The 24,624-nt window shown below is 40.7% G+C and overlaps 1 protein-coding gene across 1 annotated transcript in view; it reads left to right on the forward strand.

The window, feature by feature from the left end:
• Positions 1–24,624, forward strand: part of lypla1 (lysophospholipase 1) — an 86,058-nt gene that overhangs the window by 19,344 nt on the left and 42,090 nt on the right. Inside the window, exons 2-3 of the mRNA XM_060823470.1 lie at positions 2,624–2,655; positions 7,042–7,107. Coding sequence (XP_060679453.1) covers positions 2,624–2,655; positions 7,042–7,107 — 98 coding nt within the window. The remainder of the gene's footprint in view (positions 1–2,623; positions 2,656–7,041; positions 7,108–24,624) is intronic.

Consider the following 24,624-nt stretch of genomic DNA (forward strand, 5'->3'; position numbering starts at 1 on the left):
ATGTTACATGAAAAACCCACTGATCTATTAAGATAATTGTGATTTCACCTTGAAACTCAGGAGGAACAGCGTGTGCTATGTGCGATTGAATTATGCTTCACACAGAAGAAGATGGCTTGATCGGGAAGAACCAGCATAGATTTGTAAAGGGAAAATCACATTTAACTAAGTTGCTGGAGATTTTGAAGTGGTAACAGGGTTGATGTGGGTAATACTGTTATGTACATGAACTTTCAACAGGCATTTTGATACAGTGCCATGCAACAATTTTGTGAGAACTTGTAGCTCCTCAAAAGTGAGTACAATTGTGGTCATGGGATTATTTCGTAATATTCAGCCAGAGTAAAGGCTGTATGTTGGCCTGAAGGAATGTTTATAGTATAGTTCCCCAAGGATTGATGTTGGGACCCTTTGTTTTTCCTGATAAATATGAATGCTGTAGATCTTGATATGCAGGGAACAGTTAAATAATGTGTGGATGATACAAAACTTGTAAGCACTATAAATTTGTGCCAAGGACAGTGTGAGACTTCAAAGGCATGTAGACAGACAAGTTGACATTTACTGAACAGAAGTTAAGTGACCGCTCAATGCAGAGACTAATACACTTTGGTAAGAAACAAATGAACAAGCAAGGTAAAATAAGAGTACAGTTCTTAAGAAGGTGCAGGACCTGAGTGTCTCAGTGAATAGAACAACAGTATCCTGGTCTTTACTATTTGCAGCATAGAGTATACAAGAGAGGATGATGCTTAATTTGTTTAAGATACTTGTTCGGTCCTCGTGTGTGAAAGTTTGGTTCCACACATTAGGAAGGATGCAAATGCATTGAAGAAATTGCAGAAAAAACTTACAAGGCTCAATGATTCTATAACTTGGGGAAAGAAAAGTAATTCTCATTGGTATTGTCACATTGGCTTAAGCTTCACCTTTGAGTAATGTTAATTTTAAGGAAAGAAACCTCCTCAAACTACAGTTCCTAAAAGGAGTAGTCTGATAAATAGCAAGTTCACAGTGAAGTGTGGATCGATAAAGGTGGTTTGAAAATAATAGAAAAGTTTCAAGAACTCGACCAGGAGGATTGCAAGTAGTGTTCTTGAAACCTGGTGAGCAGTAGGCAATGTAGATAGTTCATATTCCTGCTATGATACATTAGAATGATAGTTCAGATGGGGTATTTTGGTGCAAATACCAGCAAGCTATTAAGTCATTGTTGATTTTGAGTTTCCCAAGTGTTGGAGCTGGTACCTGAAGTTCAGATTTCTTGCTCATGTCTCGGAGATGATTTGATAACAAGGACATTTGCTATCATCTCTGGAATTCAGGTCCTATCCATGTTGAATCAGGGCTGCAGTGAGGTCTGGGGGTGAATGTTTGTTTCTGCCAAAACACAAAGTGAATATCAAATTGTGTTTTCTGTTGCTTTGCTAATATTAGAGTGGTTAGTTGGTGATGTTCCTGGCCAAATTGGGTTTGTCACTCTTTAGTCAGGAATATGATTAAGATTTTCAAAAGTGTGAAGTGATTCGTTTTGACTGACCTGAAGAGGTTTTATAAACTAAATGGTAAGATTTCAAATGAGGTGCAGAAGCATACATTAAGTTTACACATAGAAATCTTTTGAAGGTGACCAGTTGAGAATGCTGTTTCCAGACAAAAATGTTCTTTGACTTTATAGAGGTGTGCATTCCATAACTTTGTTTTTTTTTGTAATTTTGACTCCTTTTATGGAAGGAAACTCCTGTTCCTATCTGCTTTGGCCTACATGTGACTCTAAAGACACAGCAATACAGTTGACTGTTCTCACTCTGGGCAGTTTTTGGAGTGGGCAATAAATGCTGGTCCAACCAATGATGCTTACATCCTGTGAAATGGTTTTGATATATTTTATCATTCAATCATAAAAAGCCTAGATTTCCCCATTTGGAATGATATGTCTTAATCTAGGTACCACATCTCTGCAAAGACGCCAAAGTCTTGGACAGTTTGCAGAACAGAAGAAATTCCCAAGCATAGTAGTAAGGATATGGGAATGGAATGAGTGAAGTTGGCATAGTTCTCCTTTTAAAACAGATAAAATTGGAAGAAAATTTAATGTTTCAAAATCCGTCATGATTTTGAAAGAGTAAGTGAGGCTAACTTGACAGTGGCAAGAGATCTGGTAATTGGTAGATGTACATTTAAAGTAATTGCTAGAAATTGGGAGTTTTGATCCTAATGCGTTGCCTGAGATTGGGGAGGTCAGGTTCGGCCATAACCTGTCAAAAGATAATTGCATAAATACTTGAAAGGGAAAAGTCTGTAAGGGAGCTGATCTGACATTGATGGGCAAAATGACCTTTTTATGATTGCGTCAATTATCAGGATTTCAAATCTCTCTCGCCCTTGTCAAGCTGTGGTCAACTTGCAATGCAAGCTATTTATAAGGTGGTAAATGTTTCAGATGCCTGAGATATTTGAACCATTTTTGAGGAAATGATATCATGGTGTGATAAAAGAACACATCTATCTCATTTGTATTTTCTGTGCAGTAAGTTTTTTGTTTTTCTTTAAACTTCATGTTGATTTTATTGATATAGTTTTTCTTGATCTTTTTATTTTGTTATTCCCCTTTTACTTGTAGGTTATCTTTCTCCATGGACTAGGAGACACTGGGTAAGAGACTTTTTTTTTGTGTATATTACTTCAGGTATATAATGAAAGTTGGTTATATTCAATATGTATTTGTCACTGATTTTTGAATAAATGTGTTCTAGTGTGTTGTGGGAATCGCATGTCTCATTCCTGAAATGTGGCTGGTTAGCCACCTTTGGAATGATTGATTGGCACTGCAAGAGCCCTTGGCACACCTCATCCATGGGTGGATCAAAAAATGTGTATGGATTCTATGCTTTATTTTTCCCAACAAACCAGTATAGATATGCGATCAGACCCAAGTTTGTGTTAAGCACAGGGTTGATCACTTATGAGGAGGTGATGGCCAAATGGTTTTATTGCTATTAATTCAGAAGTATGGGTAATGTTCCAGAATCCTGGGTTTGAATCCTGCCATGGAAGATGATTAAAATTTGACTTCAAATATTTTAAAAAATGAACTTCAGTATAATAGCGACCATGAAATGGTTGTCAATTGTCAGGGAGAAATTTATCTTATTCATTTGTGTCCATTATGGAAGGACAACTATCCTTGCCTTGACTGGCCTGCATGTGACTCTAGACCTACAGCATTGTGATTGACTCTTAACAACCCTATGTGGTTGACACTAAATGCTGGCCTAGTCAACAACCACCTCCTGTGAATAAATACTAAAAAGCTGATTTTTCTGCCTTAATGATGACTTGACATCCCAAACCCATTTCCTTGCATTGTATGTGATGAGCATGCATTTGGCAAAGCTATGAGGAGAGAGTATAGGCACACTTAATGCTCAACCATTGCTGTAATTATTATTTCTTTCTTGAATAATCTGAAAATTCACTGGAATAGCCGTTGATAACTTGAGTGCTTCCCATAATAAAAATAAGCTGTATAATAATTAGAAAATGTAGAAAAAGCATGAAACCACTGATATTGGAGAGTTATTGAGGTCTTTTATCAAACTGTAATTTTGATAATGCCAATTCGACAAAAATGTTTTTTTAGTGTATTAGAAAGCACAGCATGAAAAATTAGCTTGTTCTTTTTCTGTTCAGGACATACTGTCTTTTTTTATGCGCATGTGAGCCTGAAAAGTTTTTCTGCAAACTACCCTTTTGAAAATAAATCAAGAAGTGAGAAACAGGAGTAGGCCATTCAACCCCTGAGCCTCCTCTGCCATTCAGTAAGATCATGGCTGATCTGTGACCTAAATCCATTATGCCTGCCTGATATTATCTTTTGAAAATCTTAATACAAACTTGTGTACCTGAGATTAAAGTTGAATTAACATTTTTGAGAGAAAATTCCAAATTGCCATTATACTTTGTGTGTTAACATCTCTCTCAAATGGCCTGACTGAAATTCTTAGACTCTGTCTCTTGCTTTTTGAATTTTCAACCGTGGAAGTAGTTTATCTACTGTCTTTCATTATGATGGCAGAATCCCTACAAAGCAGATATAAGCCATTCGGCCCACCGAATCTACACTCTGTGAGGAGCATCCCACCCAGACCACCCTCTTCCTTATTCCCTGAAAACCTGCATTAGCCATGGCTAATAGACCTAGTCTACACATTTCTGAACACTATAGGGCAATTTAGCATGGGAATCCACCTAATCTGTACATCTTTGAACTGAGGAATTATCCAAATTGTTATTGAATATTGTAAATAGCTGAGGCCTAAACACTGATCCCTTCAGGACACCACTAGTCCTGTCTTGCCAGTTTGAATACTTACCCATTATTCTAACTATTTCCTGTCACTCAGCCAATTTCCTACCCACATCAGTAATTTGCCTTAAATTCCATTGGTTTCACTTTAGCGAACAGTCTCCATATGAATGACATCCATAGTCTTCCTTCTGTCCACCACTTTTGACACATCTTCAAAAAAACTCTTGAGATTTGTCAGGTGTGATCGATCCTTCATGAATTCATGCTGACTCTCCATGATTTAACTGGGGCGGGGAGGGGGGGAATTGAACGTTTTGGAAGCGTTGAAGGGTGTGGGGTGTGTCACAAATGTAAGTAGGGAGCTCCTGGGCCAGTGGGAAAAGAACAGTGTTGAGGTAGGAGGGGGTCAGCTTGGTGGAGCAGGCAGAGACAGGGGTACCGGGCAGTCAGGTTTATGGATTTTTAGATAGGAGATAGTTAACTAACTCCACATTGCCCATTTCTATCAAGTTGGAGGCTATGTATGGGAGAGCTCTTGAAGTGATAAGGTTTTTGATGGTCTGAGAGATGATGGCTTGTTGATCAGAGGTGTGGTCATAATCGAGGGAACGGTACAAAGAGGTGTCAGAGTTGACATCTGGCCTGAGCAATGTAAAGATCAATTCAGCATACTACCACCGTTCTCCTCCTTTTCCCCCCCCTCTTTCCCCCCCCTCTTAAATTGGCAGTCTAATGGTGAGGTTAGGATTGGAGCTGAGGGCTGCACGTTCTGAAGGGGAGAGGTTGGAGTAAGAGGAGTGCAGAGAGATTCAAGTGATTGATGTCATGGCGGCCATTTCAGATGAAGGTGTTGAGTGTAGGAGGCCAGGATGGAGTACACCAGAGGCTGGAGAAGGGTCGTTAGAGGATGAGTTGGATGCCCATTCAAAGAAATGGGTGTATCAGCAGTGGAAAAAGAACTTGACATCATGATTTGCGTGGAATTCGTTCACGTGTGGGCTAATGGATCATTGTAACTGTCTTTATGTAATTTGTACAATTTGTATATATAAATGGTTTCATAAAGACTCATGCCATTTTCAACTACTCTAACCCAAGCATCACCATCCGAGGAACTAAGCAAACCTGCAAACCATGTCATTCATACTGAGTTGCAAACAACATCTGGAAGGAGACATTTTTAATTTAGTATCTGAAAGGACAAATTAATTGTCTGATTGTAGATTTGTCAGTGTTGGAAATGAGGGGAAGTGCACAACTTAAGAGAATGGAATAAAATAAGAGGGGAAAAAATGGTATAACTAAGGATACTAATAGCTGTTGCACTAAGATGTTGTCAGCCTTGGATGTTCTCATGATTTGGAGATGCCCGTGTTGGACTGGCGTGTACAAAGTTAAAAACCACAACACCAGGTTATAGTCCAACAGATTTAATTGGAAGTACACTAGTTTTCGGAGCGATGCTCCTTCATCAGGTGATAGTGGAGAGCTCAATGGATTGAGCCCTCCACTATCACCTGATGAAGTAGCATCACTCCAAAAACTAGTGTGTTTCCAATTAAACCTGTTAGACTATAACCTGGTGTTGTGTGGTTTTTAACTTTGGATGTTCTCAGCAGTGAAAGATTTGTGAGAAATGCTGAATAATAGGTGAAGTTCATCTAAATCAGGCAGGTTGACTCATTAAAAATAGCATGCGGACAATCCCATGTCTTTCGTAACGATCCAGATTTTAAAGTCATCTGTTTCAGGTCTTCCACTGAAGACATATTATGAAATGTCTGCAGAATTGTGAAATTTCTTGGCTGTTCAAATATTTGAGCACAATCCAGAGCTGCAACATTTACTGAGTCAAATACTTTGGGTGAGTGCAAGAAAGAGTGTAAAGAATTGTCCAACTGAACTCTTAAATCTCTTTCTCTCTCCACATAGACCTCCACATCTGCAGTAATTCCATCTCTGGAATTACTTCCTGTTTTGTATTCGTTACTGCAGAGCTCCCAGTGAATTTTTATTGGGTTTTTTTCATATTTCTTTGTTTGACAATAAAGGCAATGTTACAGGTATCTCTGGATGGTATAATGCATACAATTTCTCTTGAAGGATTTCCTCAGCTAACAGATCAAAAAAAGTATGTCAGGATTTTGGTCCTGCAATGGGCAGCAGGGAAAAACCTCAACAGTTTCCATTTTTTATGTGGAAAAGTCTATTTTAAGAAATACAAATGAGCATATTAAATAGATTTACAGATGTTGTTTAATTATTGAAGATCAAACTTATTTTGTGACAGCTATCTTCTAGCACTCAGCCACTCAATCGTGTCTTATGTTGTGCACTAAGAAGTATGATGGCCCAACAGAAACCTAGTCAATTGTTGAAAATTTGCAAAATACCTAAAATAATCATTTAAAAAATTGTCATTTTCAAAGAGATGTATCTTCTATTGGTCTGACATCTCCAGCTTTGGGCCTTGGCACTTCTCAATGAGGAAAGAAAGGTGGTTTTCAGTGTCTCATTATGACCCTGAGCATAACATTGAAAGGGCCGACGTAAGCAGTTTGATAAAAGATTTTAAACATGTGATTTATATTCAGGTTATTTGCTGTTTAGTTGATATTTGCACATATACACCCTTTTGGTTGTGCACAAATGTGGCTCACATCCATTGTCGCTGAGATTATTTCACAGTTTACGTAAAATTCGTAGTCACTATCTTCTTTATTTTCTAGGTATGGCTGGGCAGAGGGCTTGACAGCTATCAGGGCACCACATGTAAAATACATATGCCCACATGCGTAAGTACATTAATTTCATTTGTTCAATTTTGACTTCTGTGCCTGTACCAAAATAAAGTTATAGTTAATTGTTTTACTGAATTGAAGTACCTTATTATAGATCTTGTCATTCTTGTGTTTCCTATACAATTGAATCTTTCTTCCGTGCAAGTCTTGTGACACAACACAACTGAGTTTTATTGAGACAAGGTTAGGACTGCAGATGCCAGAGAGTCGTAGAGATGTACAGCATGGAAACAGACCCTTGAGTCCAACCTGTCCATGCCGACCAGATATCCCAACCCAATCTAGTCCCACCTGCCAGCACCGGCCCATATCCCTCCAAAACCTTCCTAATCATATACCCATCCAAATGCCTCTTAAATGTTGCAATTCCTCTGGCAGCTCATTCCATACCCGTACCACCCTCTGCATGAAAAAGTTGCCCCATAGGTCTCTTTTTATATCTTTCCTCTCTGACCCTAAACTTATGCCCTCTAGTTCTGGACTCCCCGACCCCAGGGAAAGGATTTTGCCTGTTTACCCTATCCATGCCCCTCATAATTTTGTAAGCCTCTATAAGGTCACCCCTCAGCCTCCGACGCTCCAGGGAAAACAGGCCCAGCCTGCTCAGCCTCTCCCTGTAGCCGAAATCCTCCAATCCTGGCAACATCCTTAAATCTTTTCTGAACCCTTTCACATTTCACGACATCTTTCTGATAGGAAGGAGACCAGAATTGCATGCAGTATTCCAACAGTGGCCTAACCAATGTCCTGTACAGCTGCAACATGACCTCCCAACTCCTGTACTCAATACTCTGACCAATAAAGGAAAGCATGCCAAACGCCGTCTTCACTATCCTAAAGTGTAGCACTGGAAAAGCTCAACAGGTCATTCAGCATCCAAGGAGCAGGAGAGTCTACGTTTTGGGCATAAGCCCTTCCTGACGAAGAGAATGTTGGTGAAGAGAAATAAAATTTCTAAATGCTCACTGATAAGAGGCGGATACTGATTTTGAAAGACATACTTAGAGTCATAGAGATGTGCAGCACGGAAATAGATCCTTCGATCCAACTCGGCCATGCCAACCAGATATCCCAACCCAATCTAGTCTCACTTGCCAGCACCTGGCCCATATTCCTCCAAACCCTTCCTATTCATGTACCCATCCAGATGCCTTTTAAATGTTGCAATTATACTAACCTCCACCACTTCCTGTGGCAGCCCATTCCACACATGCACCACCCTCTGCGTGAAAAAGTTGCCCCTTAGGTCTCTCTTATATCTTTTTTTCCCCTCCCCTCAAAACCTATGCTGTATAGTTCTGGACTCCCCTACCCAGGGGAAAAGACCTAGCCTATTTACCCTATCCATGTCCCTCATGATTTTATAAACTTCTGCAATGTCACTGCTCAGACTCAGACTCAGACGCTCCAGGGAAAACATCCCCAGCCTATTCAACCTCTTCCCTCGAGCTCAAGTCCAACCCTGGCAGCATCCTTGTAAGTCTTTTCTGAACCCTTTCAAGTTTCGCAACATCCTTCCAATAGGAAGGAGACTAAAATTGCATGCAATATTCCATAAGTGGTCTAACCAATGTCCTGTACAGTCTCAACATGACCTCGCAACTCCTGTACTCTGACCAATAAAGGAAAGCATACCAAACACCATCACCACTGTCATATCCACCTGCAACCCCACTTTCAAGGAGCTATGAACCTGCACTCCAAGGTCTCTTTGTTCAGTAACACTCCCTAGAACCTTACCATTAAGTGTATATGTCCTGCCCTGAATTGCCTTTCCAAAATGTAGCACCTTGCATTTACCTAAATTAAACGCCATCTGCCACTCCTCAGCCCATTGGCCCATCTGAACAAAGTCCTGTTGTAATCTGAGGTAACCGTCTTTGCTGTCCACCACACCTCCAATTTTGGTGTTATCTGCAAATGTACTAAGTATACCTCTTAAGCTCACATCGAAATCATTTGTATAAATGATGGAAAGTAGTGGACCCAGCACCGATTTTTGTGGCACTCCACTGGTCACAGGCCTCCAGTCTGAAAAACAACCCTCCACCACCCTCTGTCTTCTACCTTTGAGCCAGTTCTGCATCCAAATGGCGAGCTCTCCCTATATTTCATGAGATCTAATCTTGCTAACCAGTCTCCCATGGGAACCTTGTCAAATGCCTTGCTGAAATCCGTATAGATCATATCTACTGCTCTGCGCTCATCAATCCTCTTTGTTACTTCTTCAAAAAAACTCAATTAAGTTTGTCAGACATGATTTCCCTTGTACAAAGCCATGTTGACTATCCCTAATCGGTCCTTGCCTTTGCAAATACACGTACATACTGTCCCTCAGGATTCCTTCCAACAACTTGTCCACTACCGACGTCAGGGTCGCCAGTCTGTAGTTCCTTGACTTGTCCTTACCAACTTTCTTAAATAGTGACACCATATTAGACAACCTCCAGTCTTTTAATACCTCACCTGTTACTATTGATGATACAAATATCTCAGCAAGAGGCCCAGCAATCACTTTCCCAGCTTCCCACAGAGGTCTAGGGTACACCTGATCAGGTCCTGGGGATCTTTCTGCTTTTATGCGTTTCAAGACATCCAGTACTTCTGCTCTATAATATGGACATTTTTCAAGATGTCACCATCTATTTCCCTACATTCTATATCTTCCATGTCCTTTTGCAGAGTAAACACTGGTGCAAAATAATTGTTTAGTATCTTCATCTCCTGCAGCTCCGCACAAAGTCTGCCTTCCTGATCTTTAGGGGGTCCTATTCTCTCCCTAGTTACCCTTTTGTCCTTAATGTATTAGTAAAAACCCTTTGGATCCTCCTCAACTCTATTTGCCAAAGCTATCTCATGTCCCCTTTTTTTTGCCCTCCTGATTTCTCTCTTATGTATACTCCTATTGCCTTTATAATTTTCTAAGGATTCACGTGCTCGGTCCTACCCATACCTGACCTATATTTTCTTCTTTTACTTAACCAAGCTCTCAATTTCTTTAGTCATGCAGCATTCCCTACACCTGTCAGCCTTTCCTTTCACCCTAACAGAAGTATACTATCTCTGGACTCTTGTCTCATTTCGGAAGGGTTCCCATTTTCCAGCTGTCCCTTTTACATACGAACTTCTGCCCCCAATTGGCTTTTGAAAGTCCTTGCCTGATACCGTCAGTTAGCCTGCCTCCAATTTAGAACTTCAGCTTTTAGATCCGGTCTATCCTTTTCCATGACTATTTTAAAACTAATAGAATTATGGGGCCAGCGACCAAGTGCTCCCCCACTAAGACGTCAGTCACTTGCCCTGCCTTATTTCCCAAGAGTAGGTCAAGTTTTTCACCTTCTCTTGCAGGTACATCCACATACTGAATCAAAAAGTTTTCTTGTTAACACTTAAGAAATTGCTCTCCATCTAAACCCTTAGACTGAGTGTGCCATAGTGCTATGTTTGGAAAGTTAAAATCCCCTACCATAGCCACCCTGTTATTCTTGCAGATAACTGAAATTTCCTTTTACAAATTTGTTTCTCAATTTTCTGCTGACCGCTCGGGGGTCTATAATGCAGTCCCAATAAGGTGATCATCCCTTTTCTTATTTCTCAGTTCCGCCCAAATAACTTCCCTGGATGTATTTCCAGAAATGTCCTCCCTCAATAAACTATCCCTTATCAAAAACACTGCTCCGCCTCCTCTCTTGCCTCCCTTTCTGTCCTTCCTGTAGCATTTGTATTCTGGAACATTAAGCTGCCAGTCTTGTCCATCCCTGAGCCACATTTCTGTATGCTATGATATCCCAGTCCCATGTTCCTAACCATGCCCTGAGTTCATCCACCTTCCCTGTTAGGCCTCTTGCATTGAAATAAATGCAGTTTAATTGATCAATCCTACTTTGTTCTCTCTGTCCCTGCCTGCCCTGACTGTTCGATTCTTCTCTCAACTGTACTAGTCTTAGATTGCTGTCTGTTCTCACTATCTCCCTGGATCCCACACCCCCACTGCACTAATTTAAATCCTCCAGAGCAGCTTGAGCAAATCTCTCTACCAGGCCCCTTCAATTTTAGGTTCCATCCATCCTCCTTGTACAGGTCACTTCTACCCCAGAAGAGATTCCAATGATCCAAAAATGTGAAATCTTCTCCATACACCCTCCAGTTCCTCAGCCATGCATTCATCTGCTCTATCCTCCTATTCCTATCCTCACTAGCTTGTAGCACCAAAAGTAATCCAGATATTACTCTCTCGAGGACCAACTTTTTTAAATTCACGCCTAACTCTGTATTCAGAATCTTCTTTTTTTTACCCCTTTGTGCACATTGGGACCAACGACAATGACCTCCTGCTGGGCCCTTTTCCCCCATTGAGAACATCCTGCACCCTCTCTGAGACATTCTTCATCCTGGCACCATGAAATGTCAAATTGTGGCCCCAGCCCTGATCCCTGTTGCAGGTTGCCAGCCTAAAAAGGCCCCTCCTTATTTTTTATTTGCTACCTTTGCTGCATCCACACTAATACTACCTCCAATTCTTACATTAAGTAGATTCAGGCTGAGTACTTTTTGTAAAACTCCTTTTACATCTACTTTTTACAATATATTACTTTTTTAATTTCCCCTTTAACTATCCTGCTTGTTATCTCCTCCAAAGAATTTTGTAAATTTTTCAGGCATACCTTCATGAAGGAGAAATTATGCTGAATTTGCTTAATCATATTATGCATTTTATAAATATTGTGTTTGATAATAGACTTTAATGTGTTCCTAATATTGGACATTAACTGGCCTGTAGTTAGCTATTTTGTCTCCTTCGCTTTTAGAAATAAAGCAATTTTCTAATCCTCTGGAGTATTTCTCGAATCTTAAGGATTCATGGGCGGTTATTGTCCGTGCATCCAGTATTGCTGCAGTCCTTTTAATATTCTTGGATGTATTCCAATAGCTCTAGGGGATTTTCCGGCTTTAGCCCCATTAGTTTCCCAAGCACTACTTATGTCATGATGGTTAGTTAGTTTAGATTTAGATTACTTACAGTGTGGAAACAGACCCTTTGGCCCAACAAGTCCACACCGACCCGCCGAAGCGCAACCCACCCATACATATACCCCTTACCTAACACTTTGGACTGTGGGAGGAAACCGGAGCACCCGGAGGAAACCCATGCAGACACAGGGAGAACGTGCAAACTCCATACAGTCAGTCACCTGAGGCGGGAATTGAACCCAGGTCCCTGGCGCTGTAAGGCAGCAGTGCTAACCACTGTGCCACCGTGCCGCCCAAGTTTATTTCCAGTCATTTTTTTCCCCTTGTATATTTTGTAGTTTTGGGATGTTATCAGTGTCTTCCACAATGAAGATTGGTGCAAAGTACTTATTTAACTCCTCTGCCATTCCCTGGTCCTACGTTATTTTCCCAGTCTCATTCTCTAAAGTGCTGAAAAAGTGTCGCTGGAAAAGCGCAGCAGGTCAGGCAGCATCCAAGGAGCAGGAGAATCAATGTTTTGGCATGAGCCCTTCTTCAGGAATGCAAGAGAATCGACATTTCGGGCATGAGCCCTTCAGGAATGGCCTTGGATGCTGCCTGACCTGCTGCGCTTTTCCCGCAACACATTTTCAGCTCTGATCTCCAGCATCTGCAGTCCTCACTTCCTCATTCTCTAAAGTACCTATGTTGTATTTCACTTTGGCTTCTCTCCCTTTATATACTGGAATAAACTCTTGATGTCAGTCTTGATATTTGCAATTTTACCCTCCAGGTTTGTCTTTTTCTTTAAGATTTTCCCAATCCTCTGGCTTATAACCAAGCCTTTGCCTCATTGTATGATGTTTTTTCTTTCAATCTGATACTATCCAAGTTAACCATGGTTTGCTTATTCTTTTCCTTGCATCCTTGTTCCTCATTAGAATATTTGATTAGACTTAGTGTGGAAACAGGCCCTTCGGCCCAACAAGTCCACACCGACCCGCCAAAGCGCAACCCACCCATACCCCTACATTTACCCCTTACCTAACACTACGGGCAATTTTTAGCATGGCCAATTCACCTGACCCGCACATCTTTGGACTGTGGGAGGAAACCGGAGTACCCGGAGGAAACCCACGCAGACACGGGGAGAACGTGCAAACTCCACACAGTCAGTCGCCTGAGTCGGGAATTGAACCCGGGTCTCAGGCGCTGTGAGGCAGCAGTGCTAACCACTGTGCCACCGTGCCGCTGCTATGTCGTTGCTGTGACCAATGAACTATTTTCTTAAATAACTGCCATTGATCCTCAATTGTTTTTGCTGCAAAGCTGCTTTACCAGTGCAGTGTAGCCAGTGCTGTCCTCATTCCTCTGCTAATAACCCTTGTATAAGCTTAGCACAATTTTCCTATCCCAAGTTCCTGTTCAAACAGAGTGCTAAATTCTGCCATGTGAAGTCCACTGCTTCTGAGGGGATCTTCTACTCTGGTTGGTCAGGTCTCATTATATATTGCCAGATCTAACACAGCGTGATCCCTAGTTGGATACACAGCATTGTTCTTAAAAAAAACTGTCCTGAATACGCTCTGAATCTTTCCTCATGCCCCCCTTTGTTAATCTATCTCAATCTACATCAACATTAAAGTCACCATACTTAGTCTGCTGTTCTTTATTACCTGCCCTCATTACCTCTGAAATTATTCTCCATTCCACGATATTGCTACTGTTAGTGTACCTATGGGCTGCTTCAACCGGTCTGGTCTTGCTGTTTTATTTCTCTTCTCCACCCATAAGGATTATGCTTCTGCTTCAGGATCACCTTCTTGTTGTGCTTATTACTTCCCAGCAATGCTGGTCCACCACCCTTTCCTTTCTTTGAAAAGTTACGTCCCTGGGAGAAAGTGAGGACTGCAGATGCTGGAGATCAGAGCTGAAAAATGTGTTGCTGGAAAAACGCAGCAGGTCAGGCAGTATCCAAGGAGCAGGAGAATCGACGTTTCGGGCATAAGCCCTTCTTCAGGAATCTTGAAGAAGGGCTCATGCCCGAAACGTTGATTCTCCTGCTCCTTGGATACTGCCTGACCTGCTGCACTTTTCCAGCAACACATTTTTCAGCAAAGTTACATCCCTGTGAATATTCACCTTGTAATGCTTTCTCTCTAATGGCCATAAGATCATACTCTACCTATATTTGTACTGTTAATTCGTCAGATTGCTGGGTCATTTTCAGGGTGCAAACTGTAACTAGTGGAAAAACAAGAATCAGTGTTAGGTCCTCAGCTATTTGTGATCAATATTAAATGCTTTCTTAGAGGCTTGTTGGTTGTTTTGTCAGCAAAAGATAGTAGGTAGGAAGGCAAATTGAGGAGTTTACAGATAATCTGTAAATGGATAATGCCTTGATAAGAGTGAGCAAAAATTTGGCAGGTAGAGTATATGTGAGATTGTCTATTTTGTCAGGAAGAATAGATTCCAGGAGTAGGCCATTTGGCCCTTTTTTGGTCTGCTCCGCTATTTCAAGCTGATAATGGTTGATCCTCTATCACAATGTCATATTCCTGCTTTTTTCTCAAAGCCCTTGCTGCCTATTAAAATGTAAAATGTTAATTATTTCTTGAATGTATTCAGTGACATGGCCTTCACAGCCTGCCGTGATAAAGAATTTCACAGGTTCAGTACCCTTTTGAAATTTTTCTTCCTCTCAATCCTTAATGGTTCACCCCCTACCCAGAGATAGCAGCCCCTAGTTCAAGACTCTCCAACCATGGAAAGCATCCTCCCTGAAACTGGTCTGTTTAGTCCTGTTAGTTTTGTTTCAATCAGATCTTCTCTCACCGTTCTAAACTCTGGTTCATCTGGGTCTATATACACTAATGTCTCCTATTAAGACAGTCTTGCCAACCCTGGTGCCAGCTTAGTGAACCTTCACTGCACTCAATCTATGGCAATTATGTCCTTTCTTGGGTGGGGAGACCAAAACTGCATGCAGTACTCCTGCATGTGATCTTACCAAGGCCCTTTAACTACAGTAAGATATCACTACTTCTGAACTCAAATCCTGTTCCAATAAAGGCTGATATGCCATTTGCATTTTGAATTGCTTGCTGAAACTCTATCTGTTTTTATTGACTGGTGTATAGGGACACGAGATCTCTTTGTCCCTCCATGTTGCCCCATTGTTATGGAGCAGACCATACCACCTCAAAACATTCAGAAGGTAGTCTGGACCCAAGTCTTTTTTTTATATTATTGTAAGGTGTTGCATTCCAGATGCAGTTGTTAGTCAAACTACTTGATGTTAAGTAAAACGCTCTTGTGTTTTAACTAGCGTGTAAAAATAGACAAAATAAGCATAAGAAAATAATCTGTAACTATTGAAATGCTTAACAAAATAATAGATGTATTAACTACTAAAATAACTGTACCAATATAGTAAGATCTCAAACATACCTTTGGCAAAAGTCAGTTTCAGTAAATCGGATTGTCTTACAGGCACTGGAGAACTAGCCATTTGGATGCAGAACTGGCTCAAAGGTAGAAGACAGAAGGTGGTGGTGGAGGGTTGTTTTTCAGATTGGAGGCCTGTGACCAGTGGGATGCCGCAAGGATCGGTGCTGGTTCCTCTGCTTCTGTCATTTACTTAAAATAATTTGGAATGCGAGCATAAGAGTTACAGTTAGTAAGTTTGCAGATGACACAAATTGGAGGTGTAGTGGACGGCGAAGAAGGTTACCTCCGATTACAACAGGATCTGGACCAGATGGGCCAATGGGCTAACACTTGACAGATGGAGTTTAATTCAGATAAATGCAAGGTGCTGCGTTTAGCAGGATTTATACACTTAACGGTAAGGTCCTAGGGAGTGTTGCTGAACCAAGAGACCTTGGAGTGCAGATTCATAGCTCCTTGAAAGTGGAGTCACAGGTAGATGGGATAGTGAAGAAGGCATTTGTTATGCTTTCCTTTATTGGTCAGAGTACTGAGTACAGTAGTTGGGAGGTCATGTTGCGGCGGTACATGACATTGGTTAGGCCACTGTTGGAATATTAAGTGCAATTCTGGTCTTCCTCTTGGAAAGATGTTATGAAACATGAAAGGGTTCAGAAAAGATTGAAAAGGATGTTGCCAGGGTTGGAGGATTTGAACTATAGGGAGATGCTGAACAGGCTGGGGTGGAGCGTCGGAGGATGAGGGTTGATCTTATCGAGATTTACAAAATAATGAGGGGTATGGATAGGATAAATAGACAAAGTCTTTTCCCTGGGGTCAGGGCATCCAGAACTAGAGAGCATAGGTTTAGGATGAGAGGTGAAAGATATAAAAGAGGGAAAAGATATATAAGGGGCAACTTTTTCACGCAGAGGGTGGTAAGTGTATGGAATGAACTGCCAGACGATGTGGTGGAGGCTGGTACAATTGCAACATTTAAGTGGCATTTGGATAGGTATATAAATAGGAAGGGTTTGGAGGGATATGGGCCGGGAGCTGGCAGGTGGGACTAGATTGGGTTGGGATATCTGGTTGGCATGGACAGGTTGGACCGAAGGGTCTGTTTCATGCTGTGCATCTCTATGACTATGACTATGACTATATATAACACCAACAGAGAGACCAGCATGGAAAGATATATATTGTCGCTTCCAACGGCAGCTTCAAGACCCCAGTAACTGCTATTACTGCAAAACTAAAAATCTTGGTACTGTAGGAGCTTGATCCCACCCATTCAGGCTGCTTATGTTCTAACTTTAAAAAAAACCCCGGGCCTCTCGAGCTGCTTACTAGTGGCTCTGATTAGACTGGGAGAAAGTGAGGACTGCAGATGCTAGAGATCAGAGCTGAAAAATGTGTTGCTGGAAAAGCGCAGCAGGTTAGGCAGCATCCAAAGAGCAGGAGAATCGACATTTCAGGCATAAGCCCTTCAGGCTCTGATTAGACTGCTTGCTTGTCCAGTGGTTAACACAGCTTTCAGGCTATTAAATGTCTTCTGACATTCCTTTTGTCCAGTGAAATTTTCTCAGTCTGTGGAACAACCACACTGCTAAAATTCTGTACAAACTTCCAATAAAAACCTCTCAATCCATAGTACTTCCCACTTTGTCAATCGTGTGAGAAGCTCCCTAATAACATATGTTTTCGCATCCTATGGGGCCATCTTTCCCTGTTCAATAACATGGTCCAGGAACGTGACTAGCTTTTGCGAACTCACTCTTAGCCAAGCTCATCACCAAGCCTGCTTCTCAAAGTTGATTGCACAATTTCATTGGATGCTCCAAATGTTCTTTCCTTGTATGATTAAAGATCACCACCAGATAGTCAATATACACTACACAATTGGGTAGTCCTGAAATGACTTCATTGATTAGAGTTTGAAATATGACTGGTGCATTTTTCATACCAAATAGCTTGATTTTAAACTGGTATAGTCGATTTGACACCATGAAAGCCCCAAACTTCCTTTACTTTTTCGGATGAAAGTACTTGCCATATCCTCTGAGTAAGTCCAACTTTGAGAAGTTGCTTGTCCAGCCTTATCAACACAGTCTTGCAGATATGGCAAAAGATATAAATAAGTTTTTGTAATTGCATTGACTTTGATACTCCACACACAATCATTGGCTACTATCCGATTTTGGCATAGTTACTGTGGGGGAACTCAATTTGCTGCAGTTCAATTCAATTATATTGTCTTGTACATGCATTCCTCAAATTAAATGAGGAAGTTCTTAAAAATTGGGATAAATTGAGTTATCTTCCAGAGGAAAATCAAAATCAATCTTTAACCCTTGTCAATTTTAGAGAATTAAGTCTATAAGGAGTTGATAAATGTGGAGCTGGAAAAAACACAGCACGTCAAGCAGCACCAAGAGCAGGAGAGTCGATGTTTTGGACAGAACCTTTCATTAGGACTATAAGGATGTTGCTTGTATAGCATTTCTTTTGCCTATGTCATGTAATCAGATTAGTACTCCCCAGCTTATTCCCACATATCTCCCCGTGTGATTGTAATAACATTCAGTTCATTTTGATTTTCCCCTGGAAGATAACTCAATTTATCCCAATTTTGAAGAACTTCCTCATTTAATTTGAGGAATGTCCAGTTCAGAATCATCTGAGCTTGTTTCTTCATTTTGTGCTGTAACCAGTAACACCATATTTTGCTTTTCTTCCTTCTCAAGATACATTTTGAGCGTATTCACATGACGTACTGAGATTTCTTCCTACCTGAAGTAAATAGGTCATCTTACTCAGTTTCTTTTCAATTTGATAAGACCCACTAAACCTTGTCCTTTAAAGATTCACCTACTATTGGAAGTAACACTAACACTTTGTCTCCACTATCAAAGTTGCAAATTTGATTTTTTTTATCTGCTTCCTGTTTCATCACTGCTCTGCAGCCTTTTAAATGCTGTCTATCCAACTCACCCTCTCTATTTAATCTTTCCCTAAACTTTGACACCAAATTTTATCCAAATGTATGGTTTCTGAGCTCTGGCTCAACAATCTTTAGGGCAGCATGGTGGTTTGGTGGTTCAGTGGTTAGCACTGCTGCAAGATTCCAACCTTGAACGACTGTCTGTGTGGAGTTTGCACATTCTGCCTGTGTCTGCGTGGATTTCCTCCGGGTGCTCCGATTTCCTCCCACAATCCAAAGGTTAGGTCAATTGGCTATGCTAAATTGCCCATAGTGTTCAGCGGTGTGTTGATTAGGTGCAGAAGTCTGGGGTAAATATAGGATAATTGGAGAATGGGTCTGGGTGGGTTACTCTTCAATGGTCGGTGTGGACCTTTTGGGGTGAAGGGCAAGTTTTCACACTGTAGGGATCCTATGATTTCTCCTTAATTTCAGTGGTGGACTGAATTTGTTGATTTCATTAGGGGTGTTTCTAATTGCAAAAAGTACAACTGAAATTCCTTTATCCCATTTATAGTCTGGACTATAATCTGTCAACATGTCTTTTAAAGTTTACCAGCATTCTAATGCTGACTTGGCAGAGAAATAACAGGTGGAGTTCAAGCCGAACAAATGAGAGGTGATGCATTTTGGAAGATAAATTCAGGTGCAAATTATTATACAGTAAGGTAGTGCCCTTGGGGGCATTGCCATACAGAACAATCTGGGCGTACAGTTTCACATTTTCCTGAAAGTGAAAATACAGTGTGATAAGGTGATCAAGAAGCATGCCTTCCTTCATCGGCTGGATGATTGAATGTAAAAGTTGGCAAGTTGTGTTACAGCTGTACAGAACTTTTAGGCCATATTTCGAATATTGTGTGTGGTTCTGGTCATACTATCAGAAGGGTATAGATGCTTTAGAGTGGGTCCAGAGAAAGCTTAATAGAATGTTTTGTGGTCTGGAGGGTTTTAGCTATGAGGAGAAGTTGGATATACTTGGTTTCACTGGAAAGACGGAGGCTGAAGGGTGACCTGATCAATGTCATTTGGGAGTAAGGAAAATTAGCTAAAATACAAATGACTGCAGGTCAAAATTGAGAGTCATTGATAGGATGGATAGTCAAAAGCTTTTTTCCTCTGGTGGAAGAGTCAACTAAGAGAGGCACAGGTTCAAGGTGAGAGCGGAAAAGTTTTGGGGAGAAGTGCAGAGGAAAATGTTTTTACTCAAAGGCAGGTGGGTGCCTGGACCCCTCTGTCAGCGGAGGTGTTGTAGCAGGCATATTAGCAACGTTTAAGGCATAGCTTGATAGACACATGAACGGGAGGCAAACAGAGGGGGTAGAAATCACGCATGGGCCTAAATAAGGATTAGGAATTGATGGAGGCTTGGTGATCCAAAGGGCCTATTCCCGTGCTGTGCTAAATTGAATTAATGCTCCCTGCAATTTTGAATGGTGTACAGTGGATTTGCATAGTCTTATTCCTAAGTTATTCATAACTTTATTGAATAAATTTGATGTAAAATTTGACACTATCTGATTTGTATCTCTGTAGGTAGTATACGATTAATTTTTTTAAAAAAATTGAGTAACTCTTCTGCAATCATTTTAGCCTTGGGAAATCTAGTAGACACATCCATTATAGTCAACAAATAATAATTCCCAATTCATGTTTCAGGTCACATTCCTGTGCAATCAATTATGACTCTAGTACAAGGTGTCCTTAAGTGCAGGAATGGGTACTAAAGGTGGTGGTTTTATCACTGCCTGATGTTTTCTAAATAAATGACACATATGACATGCCTGTCAAAATTCAACCACATTCTTATGCAGTCAAATAAAATGGTCAAAAAGGTCAACTATGTTTTTGTAGTCTAGCTTATTTTCCTTACTCCCAAATGCTGACTTAGTAGTAATTCATGTGTTACCAACTGCACTTCTGATCCATCGATAATAATATAACTTGAACTGCCCATTTTTCATCTATCTGAATATGTGATGGTATTTATTTCCTCATCAAGATATCATTTTCAAGATAACATTCTGGGATACACTCAGATCTTCTTCTATGTATGCTTTTTGATCCAACAGCTTTAGGCTTTCATTTTTTTTTGTTGTTGTAACTCAAATAGTTTCTCTGAAGTAAAGGGAATACACCTTTTTCCTACATCTGTTATTGTTTTCTTCTCCAATATTTGATTAGACATTGACTGTGATAATTGTACTTTACTTTGTTATCTTTATTCTTTTGATTTCTTCTCCTTCTTTAACCTGTGCCTTTGTCACCTTGTTACCACACAATCGGGAAGAATCCAAGAATATACTTTCAGTTGCCTGACTTTTCACTAGTTTTTCAACCACAGTAGGCATCACTCCCACCTCTGATCCAGCTGTATTATTGCAAAGGATAAACTGTATTTCTAGAACTGAGAATTTCTGTATTATTCCTACCACCACTACTTTAGTTTTCATCAAAGTCTCCAACCTCATTTTACATATTGGAACATTGCTCACTTCACCATGATTTCCATATTGCCTCCTTTATTGGCAGTAATCCTTCTGAATTAAATATCTCCTTATCTCTCACCATCAAAAATTCACTTTCTTCTGTATCTCTTAAAATTGCAATTTCTTTACCTGCTCCTCCTGGAATAAATAAACAAGTAAATCTTGCCTTTAAAGTAAGCTCTTTAAAGAGATCTGGCAGTTTCTTGTCAACCAATACTTGACCAGGTTGACAAACTTTTGCAGCTTTTTAGCTTCTCCTACCACTTCCTTTACCATTTCAGTACTGACTGGCTTATCTTATTTTCCTGTATCAGTTTTCCCAGTACTTTGTCTGAACTACCAACGCTGCAACTTCATGTGGCCTACTTTATTATTGTGAAAAGTCCCTAGTGTTTTTAATTGTTTCCCTTCTAGTTTCCTTTTCACCCTGTCGTAAACAATCTTTACTATCTTCACTGAGATCTCCTTTTTCCCTTATCACCTAAGGATTTCTCTTTGCCCCAGTTTCTATCCCTTTCAGTTTGAAATTGATGTCAGAGACCAAACTTTGATTTATGAGCCAAATCAATCGGCCATTTCCGCTGCTAGTCTAGAAGTATTAAGATTTTGCTCTTCTACATGAGTTCTCACTGCTTCCGGAAGTAAGTTCTTGAACTCCTCCATAATAATCACTCTAAGTGTCCTATGTTTGATATAGGTTTGAATGTCCTAATTCACCTAGCAAAATTACTTTGATCCTTTGCAATTTCATATGTTTGATTTGATATATTGTTACACATATCTAGCTAAAGTGAAAAGGTTTGTTTTGCGTGCAATACAAACAGATCATACCATATAAAGTTCATTAGGGTAATCGAACAGACGTAAGCAGACAACATTACAACTGCAGAGAAAGCGCACAATGAGATCAACATTGAATCTCTCATATTTTAACGTCATTCAGAGCTGAAAATGTGTTGCTGGAAAAGCGCAGCAGGTCAGGCAGCATCCAAGGAACAGGAAATTCGACGTTTCAGGCATAAGCCCTTCTTCAGGAATTTCTGAAGAAGGGCGTATGCCCGAAACGTCGAATTTCCTGTTCCTTGGATGCTGCCTGACCTGCTGCGCTTTTCCAGCAACCCATTTTCAGCTCTGATCTCCAGGATCTGCAGACCTCACTTTCCCCTCAAAGATTCAGTCAGAGGTCTAGTAACAGCAGGAAATAAGCTGTTCTTGAATCTATCTATGCATACGTACAAACTTTTAGATCTTCTTCAATGGAAGAGGGTATAACTGAAATTAGACCAGGTTCCCCCCTCCAATTCCTAAAACATTGCCTGTAGACTTCTGATACTACCTCATCTGCACTAAAGATGGTACTTTTCACCTCCTCATACTCCAGATATCTCCTTATAGTGATGCAAATACCTCACTGGCTCTACCTACCAACCTCCTTTGAATCAACAATACTCACGTGGTCACCAGCCACTTCAACTGAACACTGACAGCTCCCAACTCTAGCTTGTTCACCAGTTCTAAAAGCTTTACTTTGCTTACTTTCTATAAACTCAGTGATATCTTCCACCCCTCGGAAACTCTTAGTGACTGAAAAAGCCATTACTACACACCCTATTCAACAATCCAAGTAAGACCCCAACCTTCCCCACTCATTGCCTTTTAAATCTAACAATCCTCAACCCAACCTGGAATTAGAGATTTTAATCATGACTAAAATCTCCAATTTATTATAGACTGGACCGGGCCAGTTCAAATCCCTCAAAATGTATTCAGAAGATTAGTCTGAGTCTAACCTTTCCTTCCTGACACAAGTGTCAGGGGTGGCATTGCAGATGCAATTCATTTGGTCAAATTAGTTAACGTTGAGCAAAATACAATTTATTTTTGCACTGCACTTAAATACAGATGAAATAAAAAGAAAAGAATTGACTTGAGTGTAACTCTATCCAAATGCTTAAGAAAATATTATATATACTAATTACTGTTAATTAACTGTTCCAATATAGTAACGTCTTATAAACACACTCTTGGCAAAAGGCAAATTCAGTAAAATAGATTATCATATAGATGATTCTCTATTCCAGGAGAAAAACAAACATGAAGAGAAAACTGACAGAGAAGCAGGGAAAGATGTACAGTAGCTTCACCCAGCTTCAAGACACCTGGAAAACTGAAACTAAAAATTGTGGTTCTGTGGAAGCTTGACTCCACCCATTCAAGCCGCTTCTATTGTTCCAACTATATTTTTATTTTAGGCCCTTCAAACTGTTTGCTTTAGTACCTCTGAGTAGACTACTCTGCTCCACTCCCACATTCCCTTGATTCCTTAAAAGGACAAACCTATTGTATTGTCACATAATATATTAACTGTTTAATTAATACTCTTTTTGTTTTTCACACCAAAGAATATAACTTCACATTTAGTCACATTGTACTGCATCTGCTAAATGTTTACCCACTTATTCAACTTCCTTAACTCCCCTGGAAGCTTCCTTGCATCCGCCTCGACGTTCAATCCTGCCTAGTTTTGTGTTGTTACGTAGAGTAGTACAGGCCCTTCGGCCCACGATGTTGTGCCAAGCATTTATCTTAATCTAAGCTCAATCTAACCTACACATCACTCATGTGCTTGTCCACTAGCCGCTTAAATATCCCTCTGTCTCTGACTCTACTACCATTCCATGCACCTACCACACTCTGCATAGGAGGCCAAGGACCTGCATGTCCTTGGCGAAGTGGGAGGCACTCCACCAAGGACATGCAGGTCCTTGGCAGCCTCCATTGCCAGACCCTGGCCCCACAACGCCTGTAGGAAGAGCACCTCATCTTCCACCTAGGAACCTTCCAACCACATGGGATGACTATAGATTTCTCCAGCTTCCTCATTTCCCCACCCCCCACCTTATCTCAGTCCCAACCCCCGGATTCAGCACCACCCTCTTGACCTGCAATCTTCTTCCCAACCTCTCCGCTCGCCACCCCCTCTCCGGCCTATCACCCTCCCCCTCACCTCCTTCCACCTAACGTATTCCCAGCGCCTCTCCCCCAAATTCCCTTCCCCCTACCTTTTTTTTATCTCAGCCCGCTTGGCACACCAGCCTCATTCCATTTGAACTGAGGTGGACAAAGTTTAAAAATCACAACACCAGGTTATAGTCCTACACGTCTATTTGGAAGTGCAAGCTTTTTAAGCACTGCTCCTTCGTCAGGTAGCTAGTGAGGCAGGATCATAGAACACAGAATTTATAGTAAAAGATCAAAGTGTCATTCAAGTGATGAAATGTATTGAGCAAACCTTGATTGCTAGACAGATTCCAAACTTTTAGACAGATTTTTAAAATTTATATTTTTATGTCACAGGAATAAATAATTAATTCGTGCACATGTTCTTTAAGTATAAACTGGTGGCTATCCACAGTCAGTTCCCTTAATCAGATTTGTCAATTCATGTCTCGCCCTCATAGTCTCCCTCAGTCACTTGACCCCAAGAGACCCTGCAAAACAAGATTGGTAATTAATCCTTTTCTCATTGCAGAGTACTCAGTCTCAAATAGCCTGATTTCTACTTGTTTCTTAAATGTATTAGTTGTCTTAAAAAAACTATCAATTGAAACGCAAGTTTAAGTCACCCTTCTTTTGCATCTCTGTGGCTGTTTGGCGGCC

Source organism: Hemiscyllium ocellatum, chromosome 4 (genome assembly GCF_020745735.1).
Source record: "Hemiscyllium ocellatum isolate sHemOce1 chromosome 4, sHemOce1.pat.X.cur, whole genome shotgun sequence".
Taxonomy (NCBI): Eukaryota; Metazoa; Chordata; class Chondrichthyes; order Orectolobiformes; family Hemiscylliidae; genus Hemiscyllium; species Hemiscyllium ocellatum.